General features: G+C 41.7%; 1 protein-coding gene across 3 annotated transcripts in view; it reads left to right on the top strand.

Moving 5' to 3' along the window:
- Positions 1–17,650, top strand: part of TPST2 (tyrosylprotein sulfotransferase 2) — a 105,828-nt gene that overhangs the window by 76,930 nt on the left and 11,248 nt on the right. For 2 of the 3 annotated variants that reach the window (XM_073582672.1, XM_073582671.1), the window contains exons 2-3: positions 9,362–9,418; positions 14,763–15,681. In XM_073582672.1, coding sequence (XP_073438773.1) covers positions 14,834–15,681 — 848 coding nt within the window. In that variant the 5' untranslated portion in view covers positions 9,362–9,418; positions 14,763–14,833. Of the gene's footprint in view, positions 1–8,227; positions 8,253–9,361; positions 9,419–14,762; positions 15,682–17,650 lie in introns of those variants that run through there. The other variant, XM_073582673.1, reaches the window with a different exon arrangement.

The raw sequence follows: 17,650 nt of genomic DNA, 5'->3' as shown, positions 1-17,650 counted from the left end.
CAGGTGTACGCTTCCTTGCTTCAGAGGCGCACACTATTCGTGACTGAAATCCATCTTCTGAACTTCCGGTTATGTGTAGTGCACGCCACTGAAGCTGGGATGCGTACACCTAGCTTTAGAGACACCGTAACGCTGCCGGAATGAGCGGCGATGATGCAGATTATTACGCCCACAGGGGCATGGTAACATGGAGAAAGGGCTGACTAGTCTGGGAATCTAACGCCCCATCGACTAGTCAAAGCCTCATTAGTATAGGATAAGCAGAGGTTACCATACAGTTAGGTCCATATATATTTGGACAGAGACATGGGCATGGGCTAGTTGCTTTTCTCGTTTCATGACACTGTCTAATTTGACTTGCCTTTGGAGAACCCAGCAAAACCTTCCAAATGCAAGCACCACACCTCAAATCAACTCCAGGACTTTTATCTGCTTAATTGAGAATGACATAACGAAGGGATTGCCCACACCTGTCCATGAAATAGCCTTGGAGTCAATTGTCCAATTACTTTTGGTCCCTTTAAAAACAGGGTGGCACATGTTAAGGAGCTGAAACTCCTAAACCCTTAATCCAATTTTAATGTGGATACCCTCAAATGAAAGCTGAAAGTCTAGACTTCAACTGCATCTGAATTGTTTTGTTTAAAATTCATTGTGGTAATGTCTAGAACCAAAATTAGAAAAATGTCTGTCCAAATATATATGGACCTAACTGTATATGCTTTTTTAAAGCATTTATTTAACTGAATTGATATACAGGGCTGGTTAGGAAGGGAGTTTAATCACATATAGCTGAAAGCTACTGGATTAGAGGGCATGGGTGACCTGACAGGTTCCCTTTAAATTTCTTTGGAACTTGATTGGGACTGCTCATCCACTATCTGGACTATGCCGCGTTGCAACCTTTCATCAATTTTTCTCTTGTGTCCAGGGAAATTAGCTGCACTGCCATGAGTTCTAAACTTTTTTTATGTTGTGCACTGTGGTCAAAGTAACATCAAGATCTCTAGACATGGACTTGTAACCTTGAGATTGTTAATATTTTTCAATAATTTTGGTTGTCAAGTCCTCAGACAGTTCTCTTTTTCCTCTTTGTTCTCCATGCACAGGTTGAGTCAACCTCTCCCTTTATCTGGTTTCAGGAGTGATTTTCATATTGCCCACACCTGTTGCTTGCCACAGGCGAGTTTGAACAAGCATCACATGCTTGAAACAAAGTTGTTTACCTGTATTTTTGAAAAGGTGACAACAGTTTTGGCTGGACCATTTTTGGGGTTTTGTGTGAAATTATGTCCAATGTGCTTTTTTGTGTGTGTTTCAATACACACAAAAAAAACTTATTTATAACAAAACATGTAATTGAAATCATTTTCTGGGAGATTAAATACTTCATTTTCTGGAACAATTTCAAGGGTGCCAACTCTTTGCCCATTACTGTGTGTGTATATATATGTCTATCTCAAATACTTATTTTCCCCACTGTATGTATATATATACAGAAATACAGTGCGCAAAATAAGTATTCAGTACACTGCCGATTTTGCAATTGTTCCTACCTACAAAGAATGGAGATGTCTAATTTTTATTGTAGGTACACTTCAACTGTGAAATAAAGAATCTAAAAATAAAAGCCATAATATCACATTGTATGATTTTTAAATAATGAAATTGCATGAAATAAGTATTTGATCACCTACCAATCTGCAAGAATTCTTGCTCTCACAGACCTGTTAGTTTTTCTTTGAGAAGCCCTCCTACTCTGCACTCATTACCTGTATTAATTGCACTTCTTTGAACTCCTTACCTGTTAATATTCAATCAGTCAGACTCCAACCTCTCTACCATGGCCAAGACCAAAGAGCTGTCTAAGGACACCAGGGACAAAATTGTAGACCTGCACAAGGCTGGGATAGGCTACAGAACAATAGGCAAGCAGCTGGTGAGAAAGCAACAACTGTTGGTGCAATTATTAAAAAATGGAAGAAATACAAGATTACTGTCAATCTTCTTTGGTCAATGGATCCATGCAGGATCTTGTCTCCTAGGGTAAGGATGATTCTGAGAATGGTCATGGATCTGCCCAGAACTACACAGGAAGACCTGGTCAATGACCTGAAGGGATCTGGGACCACAGTCTTGAACCTTACCATTGCTAGCACAATACGCCGTCATGGATTAAAATCTTGTAGGGCATGCAAGGTCCCCCTGCCTATACCAGTACATGTCCATGCCCGTTTGAAGTGCGCCAATGACAGAGGAGGAGGCATGGGAGAAGATCATGTGGTCAGATGAGACCAAAGTCGAACTTCTTGGTACCAACTTCAATCATGCATGTGAAGACTTCCAGGGCATAGACCACGCTGGAAAATACCGGCACATGCGCAGTAGCGATTATATGCTTCGCCCACAGTTGGGCAAAGCATACTGTGCAGGCGCCGGTGGCCTTTACAATGCGCAAGCGCGGAAACCAACGTTCTGTGCTATTCACAGATGAAGATTACGTGTAGCAAGCCGAGGGGGGGGGGGGGAGAAGGCGACTAAGTCACGCCCATCGGACCAGACGGCGGTGATTTGCATACATCCCCAACAAGATAAAAAGGTATTTATGCTTCAAAGGTGCGGGGTCGGGGGAGTCAAAAGCCCTAATAGAATCCTTATGGGACGCGCAATTAGGTGATATCTTTACATAACATCACGAAATATGGGTGACAGATTCCCTTTAAGCAGTTTTAACTCCAAAATAGAAATGCTGGTGGCTAGCGAGAACTTTCCCATTTTACCCCAACCTGCATACCAGCTTGTCTCCTCTTCAGTTTCTCTCGATTCCCACAATTAAAGAACCTTTGGTGACAGTGATGTCACCAAAAGTCCTAAAGCAGTCTAAAGCCCCCGTTACACATAGCGATATCGATAGCAATATCGCTGTAACGTCACTAGTTTTTGTAACGTTATAGCGATATTGCTAGCGATATCGCTATGTCTGATACTTGCCTCCGACCGGCTCCCCGCTGGTTATCGCTGATCGCGTGAGAACGTCCTGGACCGTTTCTCATCGTCAGCTTCCTGCTGTGGCGCCGACGAGCGACGCGTGGACGCGGGCGGGAGGACATCAGGATCACCGCGTCTGACAGGTAAGTAGCGACCCCCGACCCCTGCTATGTCGCTGGTGAGATCTGCCTGTGTGGCAGCTCACTAGCGACCACTTTGCGATGTACCAGCGATCCATATCGTTGTCGGGATCGCTGGTGCATCGCTAAGTGTAACGGTACCTTTAATCTCGGAATAGTAACGCTGGGAGCTTTGTATAATTGCCTATTTTCCCCGCCCCTAACTACGGTCCTGATTGTAACTAGGGCTTATTTTTTGGAGTAGAGCTTATATTTCAAGGATACTCCAAAAATCCTGTAAAATCGTGCAAGGACTTATTTTTGGGGACGCACTGCAGTTCTCTGAGGGTCTTTGCATGGTTTCTTTTCCCAATAGCCGATTTTAATTGGATTGAGATGAGGTCTAATTGGTGTGCAGTTTTATTTTTTACCTTTTTTACCTATTCTTATGTGGTTTTGGATGTTAACTCTGTCATTAGCCTGGTGTAGGACGTTTTATTTGTCATTATTCTGGTGTAATGTCACTTTTATACCTCTCAAACCTAATTTTTTTTTTTTTACAGATAGGAGCACATTTCACTCTCCAATACTCTGATAATCCTCTGATTTAATTGGTCTTGGGACCAATAACATTATGGATCTTCCAACATGTTTCTCTGTAGGCTCTGTTTCATTGTCTATCAACATAACCCAGGTATTCAATGATCAAGAGCGCTAGTATGGTCTCATCTGTCCATACAACATATTTCAGGATTTTGGTCTATTTATGTAACGTTTGGTAATGTCCACTCTGGTTTTATGCCTTTAAGCAATATGGGACTTCCTTTGCCCACAGAGCCCTAGTTTGTTGAGTCTGGCATATGGTATGGGTTGAAACTCAAGGTCTTGTACAAGTTTTTGTTTTTTTTTACCACATTTGAAACCAAGTTTTGTCAGGTTCACTTATTAATTTTCTGATTTCTGTCACTTCCTGGCAGGACCTAGGCTTCTATGAGCGGCAAACTTCTTAACATGTTGAACTGTTGAAGTCAGCATGTCCAGGTTTTTTTAAGCCAGTCTTGTACCCTTTATTGTACTTGTACTTTGTGATAATTGTATATCTAGTCTGCCCAGACAGCTTTCTTGTCTTTGTCAATGTAAACAATGAATTGAATAAACCTGGCCTTATTAACCCCTTAGCGACTGCCAATACGCCTTTTAACGGTGGTAATTAAGGGTACTGAAACCACAGCGCCGCTAATTCACGGCACTGTGGAGAAAGTGAATAGCGCCCCCCAGTGTTGGATTTTCTCCGGGGTCTCGGCTGCCGGGGGTAGCCGAGACCCCAGAGAGCATGAATCGGTCGGTTTTTACCGACCCCGCTTTTGCAATCGTCGTTATTAACCCTATAACGGCGACCGCAAAAAAAAAAAAAAGCCGCGATTTTACATTTAATTTCTCTTTCCTCTGATGTGATTGCACATCAGAGGAGAGAGAAAGAGGGTCCCTGATCTCCCCCCCCCCCCCCCCGGTACCTCTCCGTGGTCCTCTGTCCCCTCCCGGTGGTCCTGCGTCCCGCCGCCATCTTGGATCCGGGGAAAATTGCGGGCGTATGCGCAGAGCGCCCGCCGGGAATCTTCCGGTTCCGGCTGGAAGATTCCATTCATTCATTTTGATCACGATGATAAACTATCATCGTGATCAAAATAAACAAAATAGTACATAATCCCCCTGTTTATCACCCCCTTAGTTAGGCCAACATAACGAAATAAAGAAAAATATTTTTTTTTCAGTTTTCCGCTAGGGTTAGGGTTGGACTAGGGTTAGGGCGAACTAGGATTAGGATTAGAATTAGGATTAGGGATTAGGGTTGGGATTAGGGTTAGGGGTGTGTTGGGGTTAGGGTTGGAGCAAGAATTGAGGGGTTTCCACTATTTACCGACTTTGGGGGTCTAAAAATTGGGTCTAAAAAATCACACTTGTGGAAATAAAAAAGACTTTATTTTCACGGCTCTGCGTTTATAAACTTCTGTGAAGCGCTTGGGGGTTCAAAGAGCTCACCACACATCTAGATAAGTTCCTTAATGGGTCTAGTTTCCAAAATGGGGTCACTTGTGGGGGGTTTCCACTGTTTAGGCCCATCAGGGGCTTTGCAAACGCAACATGATGCCCGCAGACCATTAAATCAAAGTCTGCATTCCAAAATGGCACTCCTTCCCTTCCAAGCTCTCTCATGTGCCCAAGCAGTGGTTCCCCCCACATAAGGGGTATCAGCGTACTCAGGACAAATCGCACAATAACTGTGGAAGTATGATTTCTCCTGTTACCCTTGTAAAAATAAAAATTTGGGGGCGAAAAGATAATTTTTGTGGAAAAAAAATGGATTTCTTATTTTCACGGCTCTAAGTTATAAACTTCTGTGAAGCACTTGAAGGTTCAAAGTGCTCACCACACATCTAGATAAGTTCCATAATGGGTCTAGTTTCCAAAATGGGGTCACTTGTTGGAGGTTTCCACTCTTTAGGCACATTAAGGGCTCTCCGAACGCAACATGGCATCCGATCTCAATTGTAGCCAATTCTGCGTTGTGAAAAGTCAAACGGCGCTCCATCCCTTGCGAGCTCTGCCGTGTGCTGAAAAAGTGGTTTACCCCCACATATGGGGTATCGGCGTATTCAGGAGAAATTGTACAACAAATTTTGTGGTTGATTTTCTCTTTTAACACTTGTGAAAATAAAAAAAATTGGTTCTGAAGTAAATTTTTTGTAAAAATAAGTTAAATGTTAATTTTTTCCTTCCACTTTGCTTTAGTTCCTGTGAAGCACTTAAAGGGTTAATAAACTTCTTGAATGTGGTTTTGAGCACCTTGAGGGGTCTAGTTTTTAGAATGGTGCCACTTTGGGTACTTTCTGTCATGTACACCCCTCAAAATGACTTTAAATATGATGATGTGGTCCCTAAAAAAAAAAAAAAAATTGTTTTGGGAATTTTGTTGTAAAAATGAGAAATCGCTGGTCAACTTTTAACAACCCTTATAACTTCCTAACAAAAAAAAAATTTGCTTCCAAAATTGTGGTGATGTAAAGTAGACATGTGGGAATTGTTATTTTTTAAGAAATTTTTGTGACACATCTCTCTGATTTAAGGGCATAAAAATTTAAAGTTTTAAATTTTCAAAATTTTCAAAATTTTCGCCATATTTCCATTTTTTCATAAATAAACACAAGACTTATCGAATAAATTTTACCACTAACATGAAGTACAATATGTAACAAAAAAACAATCTCAGAATCAGCGGGATCCATTAAAGCATTCCAGAGTTATAAACTCATAAAGGGACAGTGGTCAGAATTGTAAAAATTGGCCTGATCATTAAGCTGCAAACTGGCTCTGTCGCTAAGGGGTTAAGCATGAAAGCAGTCCTTGTTTGGTTAATTAAAATGTGAGCACAGACAAGGTGGGGACAAAGTGACTAATTTCTAATTAATCACAAGTTTAAAAACTTTTGTCGTTTTGTTTCAAATTGAATAGTGGGTGCCTTTTAATCGTGACATAGCATTGTTTTCAGTTTTGTATCATTTTTTACTTTCAAGGTTTTCTGGGGCGATTCATCAAAGCTTTTATGCCATAAAATACTGGCAGAAAACGCTTTGAAAAGTCACAAAATTTTTGTATAACACCAACTTGCATAAAAATGTTGCGACTTGTGTTTTCATGCCAGTTTGAAGCTAGTTTGACAAAATAGGTAGTGCAAGAAAGGCAGTAAGGCCCGACCCACGCCCAAACTCCGCAGAACTTCTGGTGTTTTGTACGCCAGAAATGCTACTAGAGTCCCTGATGGAGCAGCATTTCTGAGGAGGCGAAACATAGGCACACACTACTGTGAATTCATTAAGTGGCGTGCTCCTCTTAATGAATGTGACGTATCGTACTCCAGCGAGGAGCCTGATTTTCCGGGTCATGGTATCTTGTATCTGCAGCTTCCCATTCTTTTATTAAATAAGAGCAAGTTGGTAAAATGTTCTAAAAAAGCCTCAAGCACAGACTGCTAGAATTTCGTAGATTTACTGTGTTCACAGTGTACCAGCCTCAGTAAGGAATTGTGATATATTTATATATTGCGATCTGTATTAAAAGAAAAAAAAAACCTGAAATCTTGCAATTAAGCTGACCACTAAACCTAATTTTAGTCTCCTCCCTCCTGCTCTTTCTGTAAACATACATGGACAGTAATAGCAATAGACTGGCTCGGAACCTACTTGTATGGACTATTCAAGACAAAAGTCATTTTGAAGGTAGAGGGAGGAGGCGAGTTGTGACACCACCTATTGTGAATGGTGGATCCCTTGATATAGAGTTGTTACCTTTCATGGTATCGCTGCATGTGATCACTTCCACAAAGTCTTCTGTAAAGAACAGGAAGCAAGTCTAGAATTGGGTGCAGCGACCAATGTGAAAATTGCAAGACTTGAGATTTCCTGATATTGCAGTGATATGGAGAATAAAGCCTCAATTTAAAAATATATTTCATGTACAAACTTCAATTAAGCAATAGGTTCATTTTTAATAAGACATGTAAAATATCATGAAAAGCAAAATGCAGTGGAGTTACTGCATAAATGATAGCGATGTGTAAAATATATATCTATATATATGTGTATATAATGTGTGTGTATGTGTATATGTGTGTGTATATATATATATATATATATATATATGTATATATATGTGTGTATATATATATATATATATATATATATATATATATATATATATATATATTATACTATTTGCTTTTTATGTTTTTGACTTGGGTGTCTGTTTATTGGCCAGTGTGAACATAAGGCTCGCATGCTGCATATATGAATATATGTGCGTAATATGTACCTCTGATCATTATTGTACTGTTTGTACCTTGTGAGCCCAGGTACTGCGGTTCCTGTGTGCAACGTTCCCATATCTCCGGTATATTTAGTTGACAATGGTGGCCTGTGACATGAAGTAACAATCGTCTGTCGTACAGTGTAAGAAACCTCCGCGTCCTCCAGTGTAATGATGCGATGAAGAAGAAGGAACTACATGGTGCCAGGCGTGAGCAGCTGGAAGCAATATTGTGCACTGTGGGCGCTGTGCTGCGTTATGGCGAGCGCTCCATGTGATGTGCAGGTGGGAATTTTGGCCCAGGGGATGCTTCTCGTGTTGTAACTGCAATCCACAAACTATCCAACAAAGGGCTTATATAATGCTCTTCTGTAGCACGCTGCAAACAATTGATGAAAAAAGGCAAGGAATTCTTTGTGGAGTGGAAAAATATTTTATTCCTGTAGTTTTTCTGTTTCGTTGATGAGCGAAGTTCAGATCTGAGAAGAACTTCTGTTCCTCTGCTGACATGAGGTCCCTCAGGGAGTCGTAGTGTGCATGGTTTTCAGGCTTGTGGAGACCTGTCAGTTCTTCTTACAATAGTTTTATATCCATCGCTATCTATTAGTGATAAATCAGACTCCCCTGTACAGAAGTGAGGTGCCCATTCATTGCACGTGCTTAGGGCAGACTCTTCTATTTTGCCATTGTGTTGGACTTTCGGGAACTTGGCAGTTTGGTGAATTGATATCAACATTTTACATCTCTGTACTTGCAGTTATTTGGGAATGATTATGACTTGTGCTGTGTACACATTCATGGTGTTAGATGGCTTGTCTAACGTGTACTTGACACCCTTGTGTGACATTTCCACTCCTTTCCTTGTGTAGTCCTCACTTGGTGATCTAGAGCAGTCTGTTTTGATATCATGAGATTATATTGTAAAGGAGAAATGAAAATGTTTGCTTTTATTTTACTACTAGTTTTCATGTTACATGTACAATCTGATAGCATTCCTATTAATAGGACGCATCCATAGTAGGTCTCAAAATTAGTTTACAGTCCGTTAATATATGCTGTTTTTGTATATAGATACATATTTAAATAGACAATATATATCTGTTTTAACCGCTAGTGTGTCATCAGTTTTTGTCATATGAGAAAAACAAAATGATGGAAGTTTCCCAAGCTTCTCCTACCAACCAAACTGCTTATCCCAAAGAGGATGATCCCATGAGATGATTTACCCCCATGATTTATCCATATACAGGGTTGTATGTATAATGAAGTGCGCTTGTATGTACCGGTATTTACAGTCTTCATAAATGGATTACGTTCCAGTAGGATGAAGCATTTGGGGGCTCGTTATGTTTCTTTGATCTCTAATAGCATTCTAAATGGATGTTCTCTTTCAGAATGGACCATTATAAAGAGAAGAAGCTGACCTCATAGGATGATTACACCATGGATAGGTGGGTTTATCCTCTGTAGTATGGTCTGATAGTACAGCAGGGTTGGTATAAATATTTGATACTGTAAATGGAGAATCCATTGCTGTACCATTAATAATTAACTCGCTTTCAGATTTTATAAAAAATATCTTTACTGCCAACAAGTTCATCCGTTGCTTGTGTTTTAGTAATAGTTGCCTAAAATGAGCCCCCTCCTCCACCAACAAATCACTTGAATTTCATATCACCGTTAAGGGAACCTATCTGTTAATTCTTGCAGCCCAAACCGAATTGGAGCATGACAGCATAATTGCAGTCAGGTATATTTATCTGCAATGCTGGAACATTAGAAGATCCGTCTGGGAACCACGGCTGGCAATGTGGCCAACTTGACTTTTTATTTTTTCTGTACAAGCCAAACATAACATTTAAAAATCATTAACACAAATGGCTGTAACACAAATGTACCAGGCCACAGCACTATAGTACGTATGTTTGTGTTACAGCCATTTGTGTTTTTTTTAATGGTTTTTAAATGTAATGTTTGGCTTGCTTGTTAATAAATTATTTACCATATTTTACGGATTATAAGACACACTTTTTTCCCCCAAAATTTGGGAGGAAAATGGTGGGTGCGTTTTATAATGTGTATATACCTTACCGGTACCGTTGCTGCAGGCTGCGTTGAAGGGGTGCCCATCGGTGCTGCGTGGGGCTTTGCCGACATTTTGTTAAAGGCCAGACCCTCCGCAGTTCCGGGGTTTCCTGTGCGGTGGACTCCGGGAAAATAGCCGCCGGGGTGGCGCATGCGCAGATCGGGATCTCGGCACCAAGTTCTCGGGAGAAGAGATTTTAGCGCTGAAATCTCATCTCCTGAGAACTTGATGCTGAGATGTCCATCTGCGCATGCGACACCCCCCGGCGGCCATTTTCCCAGAGTTCACCGCACAGGAAACCCCGGGACTGTGGGCGCTCTAGCCTTTCACAAAATGTCGGCTGAGACCCCCTGCAGCAGCACCCTGTACATCGGACACCCCCCTCCTCCCAGCCTGCGGCCTGCAGCATCACCCCACTCCTGCCTCCTCCAGCAGTGACCCTGGGATCCCGCTTCACCGCAGCCACCATCCCTGGTAAGCAATAAGACTCATGGATTATAAGAAGCACCACCATTTTATTATAAATAATTTTTCCTATTTTTCTCCTCAAAATTTGGGGTGTGTCTTATAATCCAGAGTGTCTTATAATCCAAAAAATACGGTATATATTTTTTTGTGATCCTAGTCTTTGCATACTTCTTTTCTCATACACCCTTAATACTTCGCTCTTATGTGACAGGTAGATCCCGACTGTATTTTGGTGGTGCCCTCTAACTTTCTAACTGATATGTACATTAATACATTTTGACTTTCATTGGCAGTGATGTTATGTGATCTCCAGTCTGACCCCCCCCAGTCTAGTACTTTGTTGTGCAGAGAAAAGACCGCAACCTGTGAAATCTCCAGTGTTTCCCTGTGAAATGAAGCTTCTTAAGTTCTCCCCTGCCTCCCACTTGAAAGTAATAACAGGGAGTAATCTTTCACAAGCAGGAGGCAGGGGAAGAGATAATGAAGCTGTATAAGGGCTCATACTCACTTGTGAGAAACATGAAAACCTGGCACTACGAACGGAGCGTGTGACTGCATAGACATACATGTAGCTGCAGGCACCGGTCTGAGTGCCGGTGGCAGTGCCAGGTTTTCATGCAAGAGGCTCCCACGAAAATCGTGAGAGTTTCTCGCAAGTGAGTATGAGCCCTAACACCGGAACTCTGTAGTGTAATTCATGAGCCACAGGTCAATAATCCACCGAGAGAGGACTCCGAGCAGAGCAAGTGCCGTGTAATGAGACTTCACGTCCCTTGTCTGAAAAGTCAGTCATCATGGGAAATGTAAGGCAACCATTTTGGAGGGAAAGAACGAATTGTCACATTATTCTTCAGTGCTAGCCTTTGCTGCAAAATGTTGCTGCTTTTACGGTTTGCCGACATAGAACACAAGTAGTACGCCATGTGTTAAGTCTGAGCCTGCACCATGCTCGGCAGATGCCAACTGTTATATTTAAATGGGGAAACTTCTGTGTTCTGATGTGCTATCATGGCAGCTAATGGCCTGCTGAAGGCCACCATGGCTGCTGTCCTAGGTCTCCTGTGTAGTTTTTAAATACAAAAAATAAAATCTATAAAAAAAGCTTACAAAATATATAAAAATGAAATTATTTGATATCTCATCATTTGTAAAAGCTTGCTCTAAAAAAATATAAAATTGACCATTATTATGTCCCAAAAGGGTATCTATAAAAAGGTCAGCGTGCCACGCAAAAAAACATTCTGTCACACAGCTTTTATTCTCTTTTATAACAAAGTTGTGACTTTTCAATTTGTAAAAAAAGCAAAAACTCTACACATTTATCACAGTATTTGTACTGACCTGAAGAATCAAGTTGCCTGAAAATTTTTACCACTTGATAAATGCTATCACAACAAAATACAATGGCGTAAGTGCATTTTTCTTTGTTTTCACAATTTCACTGTGCTGTCATTTTTTCCATTTTCTCTGCATTGTATGGTGAACTGATTGGTGCTTTATAGAACTACAAGTTGTCCCACATAAAAAAACAAAACGTTCTTATATATAGTTATGTCAATGAAAAACTAAAAAATGTAAGGCTCTTGGAAGAAGGGGAGGGAAACACAGAGCAAAAATAAAAATTTGCTATGGCAGAGAGGGGCGTAAAATATCAGACTGCAAGGCGCACTTATCCTTTGTGAAACAACTGCAGAAACATTCTTCACGTGCCACCTCTGCTGTCTATACTGTAGCCATGGCTTTCTCTTGCCATATTGTGCACCTTCAGCTGTAAATGTACCACCAAAATACAAATCCAATAAAACACACATTGCAACTTGGCAAGAAAAAACTATCCCAAGTGTTCAGTACATAGACATAAGAAAGCTTTATTAGTCACTGCCTACAATATCCTAGAACTAAGTGTACTCCTGTACTATCAACTTTATGGTAACCATTGTGCACTACTGATTAGTACATACGGATGTCATGTAGGGAGGGAAGCGCTTTCTCCGTATATTTCCACTTGACTTGAAATGAATGGATTCCCCCTTACTTTAAAGGGAATCTGTCAATAGGTTCAGCCCTCCTAAGCAGTCTTTATGGGCATGTAGGTCATAAGAAGCTTAATATAATGATACCTTGGTATCTGCAATCTGATGTGGTGTTCCAGAGAAATCCACGTTTTTCTTAATATGTAAGTTGACTAAGATCTGTGGGCAAAGATCTCCCAGACAATCCGCCTACTGGCTGGTAGCTTGCTTTAAATAAAAGGGGGTGTTACCAGTATGAGACATATAATGACTGACAGTCTGCTCTCCTGATCTACATGTCTGGAGGCAGATTCTTGAGGAGATCTTTGTCCATCCCAGTGATCATAATAGGTCATTTACATATGAAGTAAAACACAGATTTCTCTGGAATAAGACATCTGATCATCTATACCTAGGTATCACATAATTCCGCTTCCAATGACCTACTTGCCAATGTAGATGGCTTAGGAGGGTTGATCCTACTGACAGATTCCCTTTAATTTTTTAAACCCTTTCTTTACCTGAACCCATAATGAAATTAATGGAATTCTTATACAAACACGCCTTGTACACGGAGGTTTTGCAGAATGAGAATTTGCTTCTGAGATGTAAGTGAAGGTGGAAATCCCTGCAACTCACTTTTTAAAGTGATTGTCTGATACCTATAATTCCCTTTTATAAATATCAATCTTAAAGCTCTACCCACTTTTGTAATTTGCTTTATTATAAAAATCCCTACTATTCTACCGATCCTGCTAATCCCTAGATTAGTTTCTTTTTCTTTGAGGGGAGTCCAAAACATGTCAGCACCGGAAAACGGCCCTGGAGTCACTTCCCTGAAATATGATCACCCACCCTTTCCCTCCCTCCTGTAACAGGATGTCATCCGTCCTCGCTGTTCTATGATGACCTGTTTCAGGGGGTGATGCAGAAGTGAGTGCAGCTTCTCTTGCCGCTGCCCACATCTTTTCGGTCATCACCACTGTCCCTGCTTGTGATACCGCCACTGCTTCTCCCTGAATGAGCTGTCATCTTGGCAGGGTGAGTGCCCTTTGATGACGATTCATTTGAGGGTAGTCACTCATTCTGCTTTCATCATTGCCCCTTGATGACATCTCATTGAAAGAGGTGGCGGTGTCAGGAGCAGGGACTGTGGCTGCAGTGACCGAAGTTGCAGGGGGCGGGCACAGAAGTGTGGCAGCAACCACTGAAGCTACGGGTGTGGTGGTGGCCACTTAAGCTGCAGTCACTTCTCCATCACCCCTCTGAAACTAGACGTTATCAGGGGACGGCAGTGAAAGCTGTGATAAGTGACCACAGTGCCGTCCCGTTTTGGGGAGGGTTGAGGGTGATGGACGCTCCAGGGAAATGACCACTACACTGCAGTTTGAGACTCCTGTCAAATGAAACATTGCAGAAAGTAAAAAAAAAAATGAATACATGGATTAACAGTAAGAGGAATGCAGGGAATTTTATAATAAAGCTAATTACAATAGTGGTTAGGGCTTAACGATAACTATTTATAGAGGGCATTTTACGTATCGGACAATCCCTTTAAAATTTCAAGTACGGTAATTTTTAGAGCGTGCTGCAGATGAGCCGGAATGTGAAATGCTTGGCTGTAAGATCTGTGAATAAGTGAAACTGCATGGTACAATACAGGACTGACCAGTCTTATTTATTATGCTTACTTGTCTAGCGCCATCATATTCTGCAGCGCTTTACAGACCTCATCCTCTGTGTCATCATTGGGGCTCACAATCTAAATTCCCTGTCGGTATGTCTCTAACATGTCAGAGTGGACCGGAGGGAAACCCATGCAAATATGAGGAGAATATACAAACTCCTTGCAGATGTTGTCCTTGGTGGGATTTGAATCCAGGTCCCTAGCACTGAAAATAAACACTGCTAACCACTGAGCCATGATGCTGAATTGATTACACTCCTTTTTAGTGAAGCCACTAAATATATTATATTAAGAACTGTGCCACTTTGTGTATAGAAAGTCGTCTATTCGATCTTTTGATGTATACACAATCCTAGGGCATGCGGGTCAGGAATAGCTGATTCGTAAAGACGTATTATTTAAGCAATTGTAAATTGGAGCAAAACACTGCCACCTTGTGGCACTGTATGGTACTGCATTCAAAGGTAAATAACCTATCCGGAGCGAGTGCTGCATTTAGAACGGATTTACCATGTTCTGCTTTATATTTTTCTCCTCTCCAGGGCCCCTATGGAAGCATTACCATTTTAGTTTACCCGCTGCAGAGCTTGATTCCGCATGGTGACCAGTAAGAATGCGCTTCACGGTGAGGAAGGTGCTGCTGGTGTTTGGCTTCATTGCCTTGGTCGCCTTGGCAGTGCATCTTGGACAACAAATGTTGGAATGCCAGCAGATTTTAGATGAAGGATATGGTAGTAAAAATCGGGGCATCATGAAGCCAGAAAGTGAAGAACTTGTAATGATGGACGCCAACAACATAGAGTACAGATACAGTAAAGACATGCCACTTATATTTATTGGAGGAGTGCCGAGGAGCGGTACTACGTTAATGAGAGCCATGCTGGACGCTCATCCAGACGTCCGCTGTGGAGAAGAGACAAGAATTATACCTCGGATTTTAGCAATGCGCCAAGCTTGGTCAAAATCTGGCAGTGAAAAGCTGCGTCTTGATGAGGCCGGTGTAACAGACGGGGTCATGGATGCCGCCGTTCAGGCCTTTATACTAGAGATCATTGCCAAACATGGAGAACCTGCTAAACTGCTGTGTAATAAGGATCCATTTACTCTGAAATCATCAGTTTATCTCTCCAAACTGTTCCCAAATTCCAAGTTTCTGCTAATGATTCGGGACGGGCGTGCGTCTGTACATTCCATGATCACCAGGAAGATAACGATTGCCGGCTTCGATCTCAACAGCTACAGAGACTGCCTGACCAAATGGAACAAGGCGATAGAGATCATGTATGCGCAGTGCCTGGAGATCGGAGAGGACAAGTGCCTGCCAGTGTACTATGAGCAGCTCGTTCTGCATCCGAAGCAAACCATGCACGCCATTATAGAGTTTCTGGGTATCCCATGGAATGATGCAGTGCTTCATCACGAGGAACTGATTGGAAAACCAGGAGGAGTATCCCTCTCTAAGTGAGTGCTGCCATTGCAAATGTGACGCATCTGCTAGTGTCCAGTTAGAACTTTATTTTTTAATTTATTTTCTACTTTTAACAGCAAAGCTGAAAAGCGTTGTGCTCTTACTCATGTGCAAATGTGGTTATTGCTGACACCTAGTGGTCATTGTGGTGATTGTGCACCTGAGGATATTGTAGGCTTTTCTGATCAAGCCCACCATTTAATAATTCTTTCATCTACTGAAACATGCCCCAGAAATATTGAAGCTTCTTTTTCTAGGTTATTCTCTCGCAAATGTTGCAAATTAATTTAATAATCACAGCAGAAAATTAAAATTGGAATTGGATATATGTAAATTTATCTTAAGCGCTATATTTTTCTGTCAAGACCGCTGCATGGTGTCATGGTATGTTTACATCTACAGGCAGATCAAGTGTACAGAGCCATTAATTCTCGTAGCCGTGGGTTTGCTACAGTTGTATCCAGACTAGGATATTCTGCTGGTTTATTTTATCATTGAATTCTTAGCCGATGAAAGAGTACAGAGAACTACATGGTTATGAGCTCCCCTCACCTCTAGTAGCTAAAGGGCACAACATTTCTGTGCCATTTGGGCTAATAGGACCATTGTTCTGTCCCTTTTATGTGCTTCTCATATATTGAGCAGCATAATATGACTGATTCCTTATAATACATGAGCAGGGTTGATGGACCCATAGCAAAACGTTTCTGTGAAAGATGGAACTAGAGAGATCACGCAGATCCCATCACTGCACCCACATGTGAAGAACCCACACGCTCTCAACCTCGTCTCCCCGCCTGTTGTCACAATTACATCAGAGGGATCATGTGGTACGATTGCTGCATTTGCACCAACGTGACGTTCCGCACTACCTGGGGACACGTAAGGTCAGCTTAGCATAGTTTACGCAGACACCCCCTGTCCACACGGTGAATGAGAGAAGGTGGCCCACGCAGCCGCTGATATGACACCACACTTGCTCACAACCCTGACAGGCTGAGAGGCCCCTTTCACTGGTACCAGTAAAACAGAGCACTGCCAACCCGGTGGGACTGCTTAGATATAAGCCCTGTTCATTAACTGGATTATATCGGGCCAGAAACCAGCCCAGATAGCATGTGAAGTTAAAGCCAAGAACACAGACGTGTGGATTGAGATAAAAGAGCAGCCCAAGGTTAAATTATATAATTGCCTTAAGGGCACACTAGACAATACACTATATACACGATTGTTACACATTTACAGTGGTCAGATACCTAAATACAGGTGAAGTACAAAAGATATAAGCAGATGCCATGTCAATTACTGGTTTGATGCTCGACCATGTGTGCTGGGGACATGGGGCTGCCATCTGGTTCCCGTTCCTTGCAGCATGTTAATTGATGTGGCCTTCTTTTAGAAGTGAACAGCATGCATGACAACCAAAGTTCACATGGCCTTACACAAGCCAGAACAGAGCACCTTTTATCCCCATTATAAGCATTACCTCTGCTTAATTATTTTCTGTCCGTGGGACTGCCTGAGCAATGCACTCTGCTTTCTGTAGCTGTTCCTTAGGAAATGAATGGATGGGATGTCACACATGCACACTGCTACTCCGTTCTGATGACTTCTTTCCAGAATACCCATTTTTAAGGCTTTATTCACATGGCCATATGACAGCTCATATACAGATAGGTTTTTGGGTATATGTATCTCTATCCGGGTCCAATCAGAGGAACGTGAAGAATGTTCTGGATCAATCTTTCTGGAGATGGTTTACTTGGTAAATATGAGGCTTTCACACTGGCGATCTGTTATCAATATGAATAAACTGAGGCTGGAAATGTTGCCCATAGAATTCTTCAGCCACATTTACTGAACTTCCCAGGCCAGAGGGCCATCAAGAAAGTAAGCCTATTGCAAATGTTGATGGTCATTACACTCCCAAGTATCTAGATGTCGATTACGGACTCGAGGGGG

This window comes from Dendrobates tinctorius, unplaced genomic scaffold (genome assembly GCF_039654945.1).
Source record: "Dendrobates tinctorius isolate UK_male_01 unplaced genomic scaffold, ASM3965494v1 ptg000073l, whole genome shotgun sequence".
Lineage (NCBI taxonomy): Eukaryota > Metazoa > Chordata > Amphibia > Anura > Dendrobatidae > Dendrobates > Dendrobates tinctorius.
This window is presented reverse-complemented; position numbering and strand designations above follow the sequence as displayed.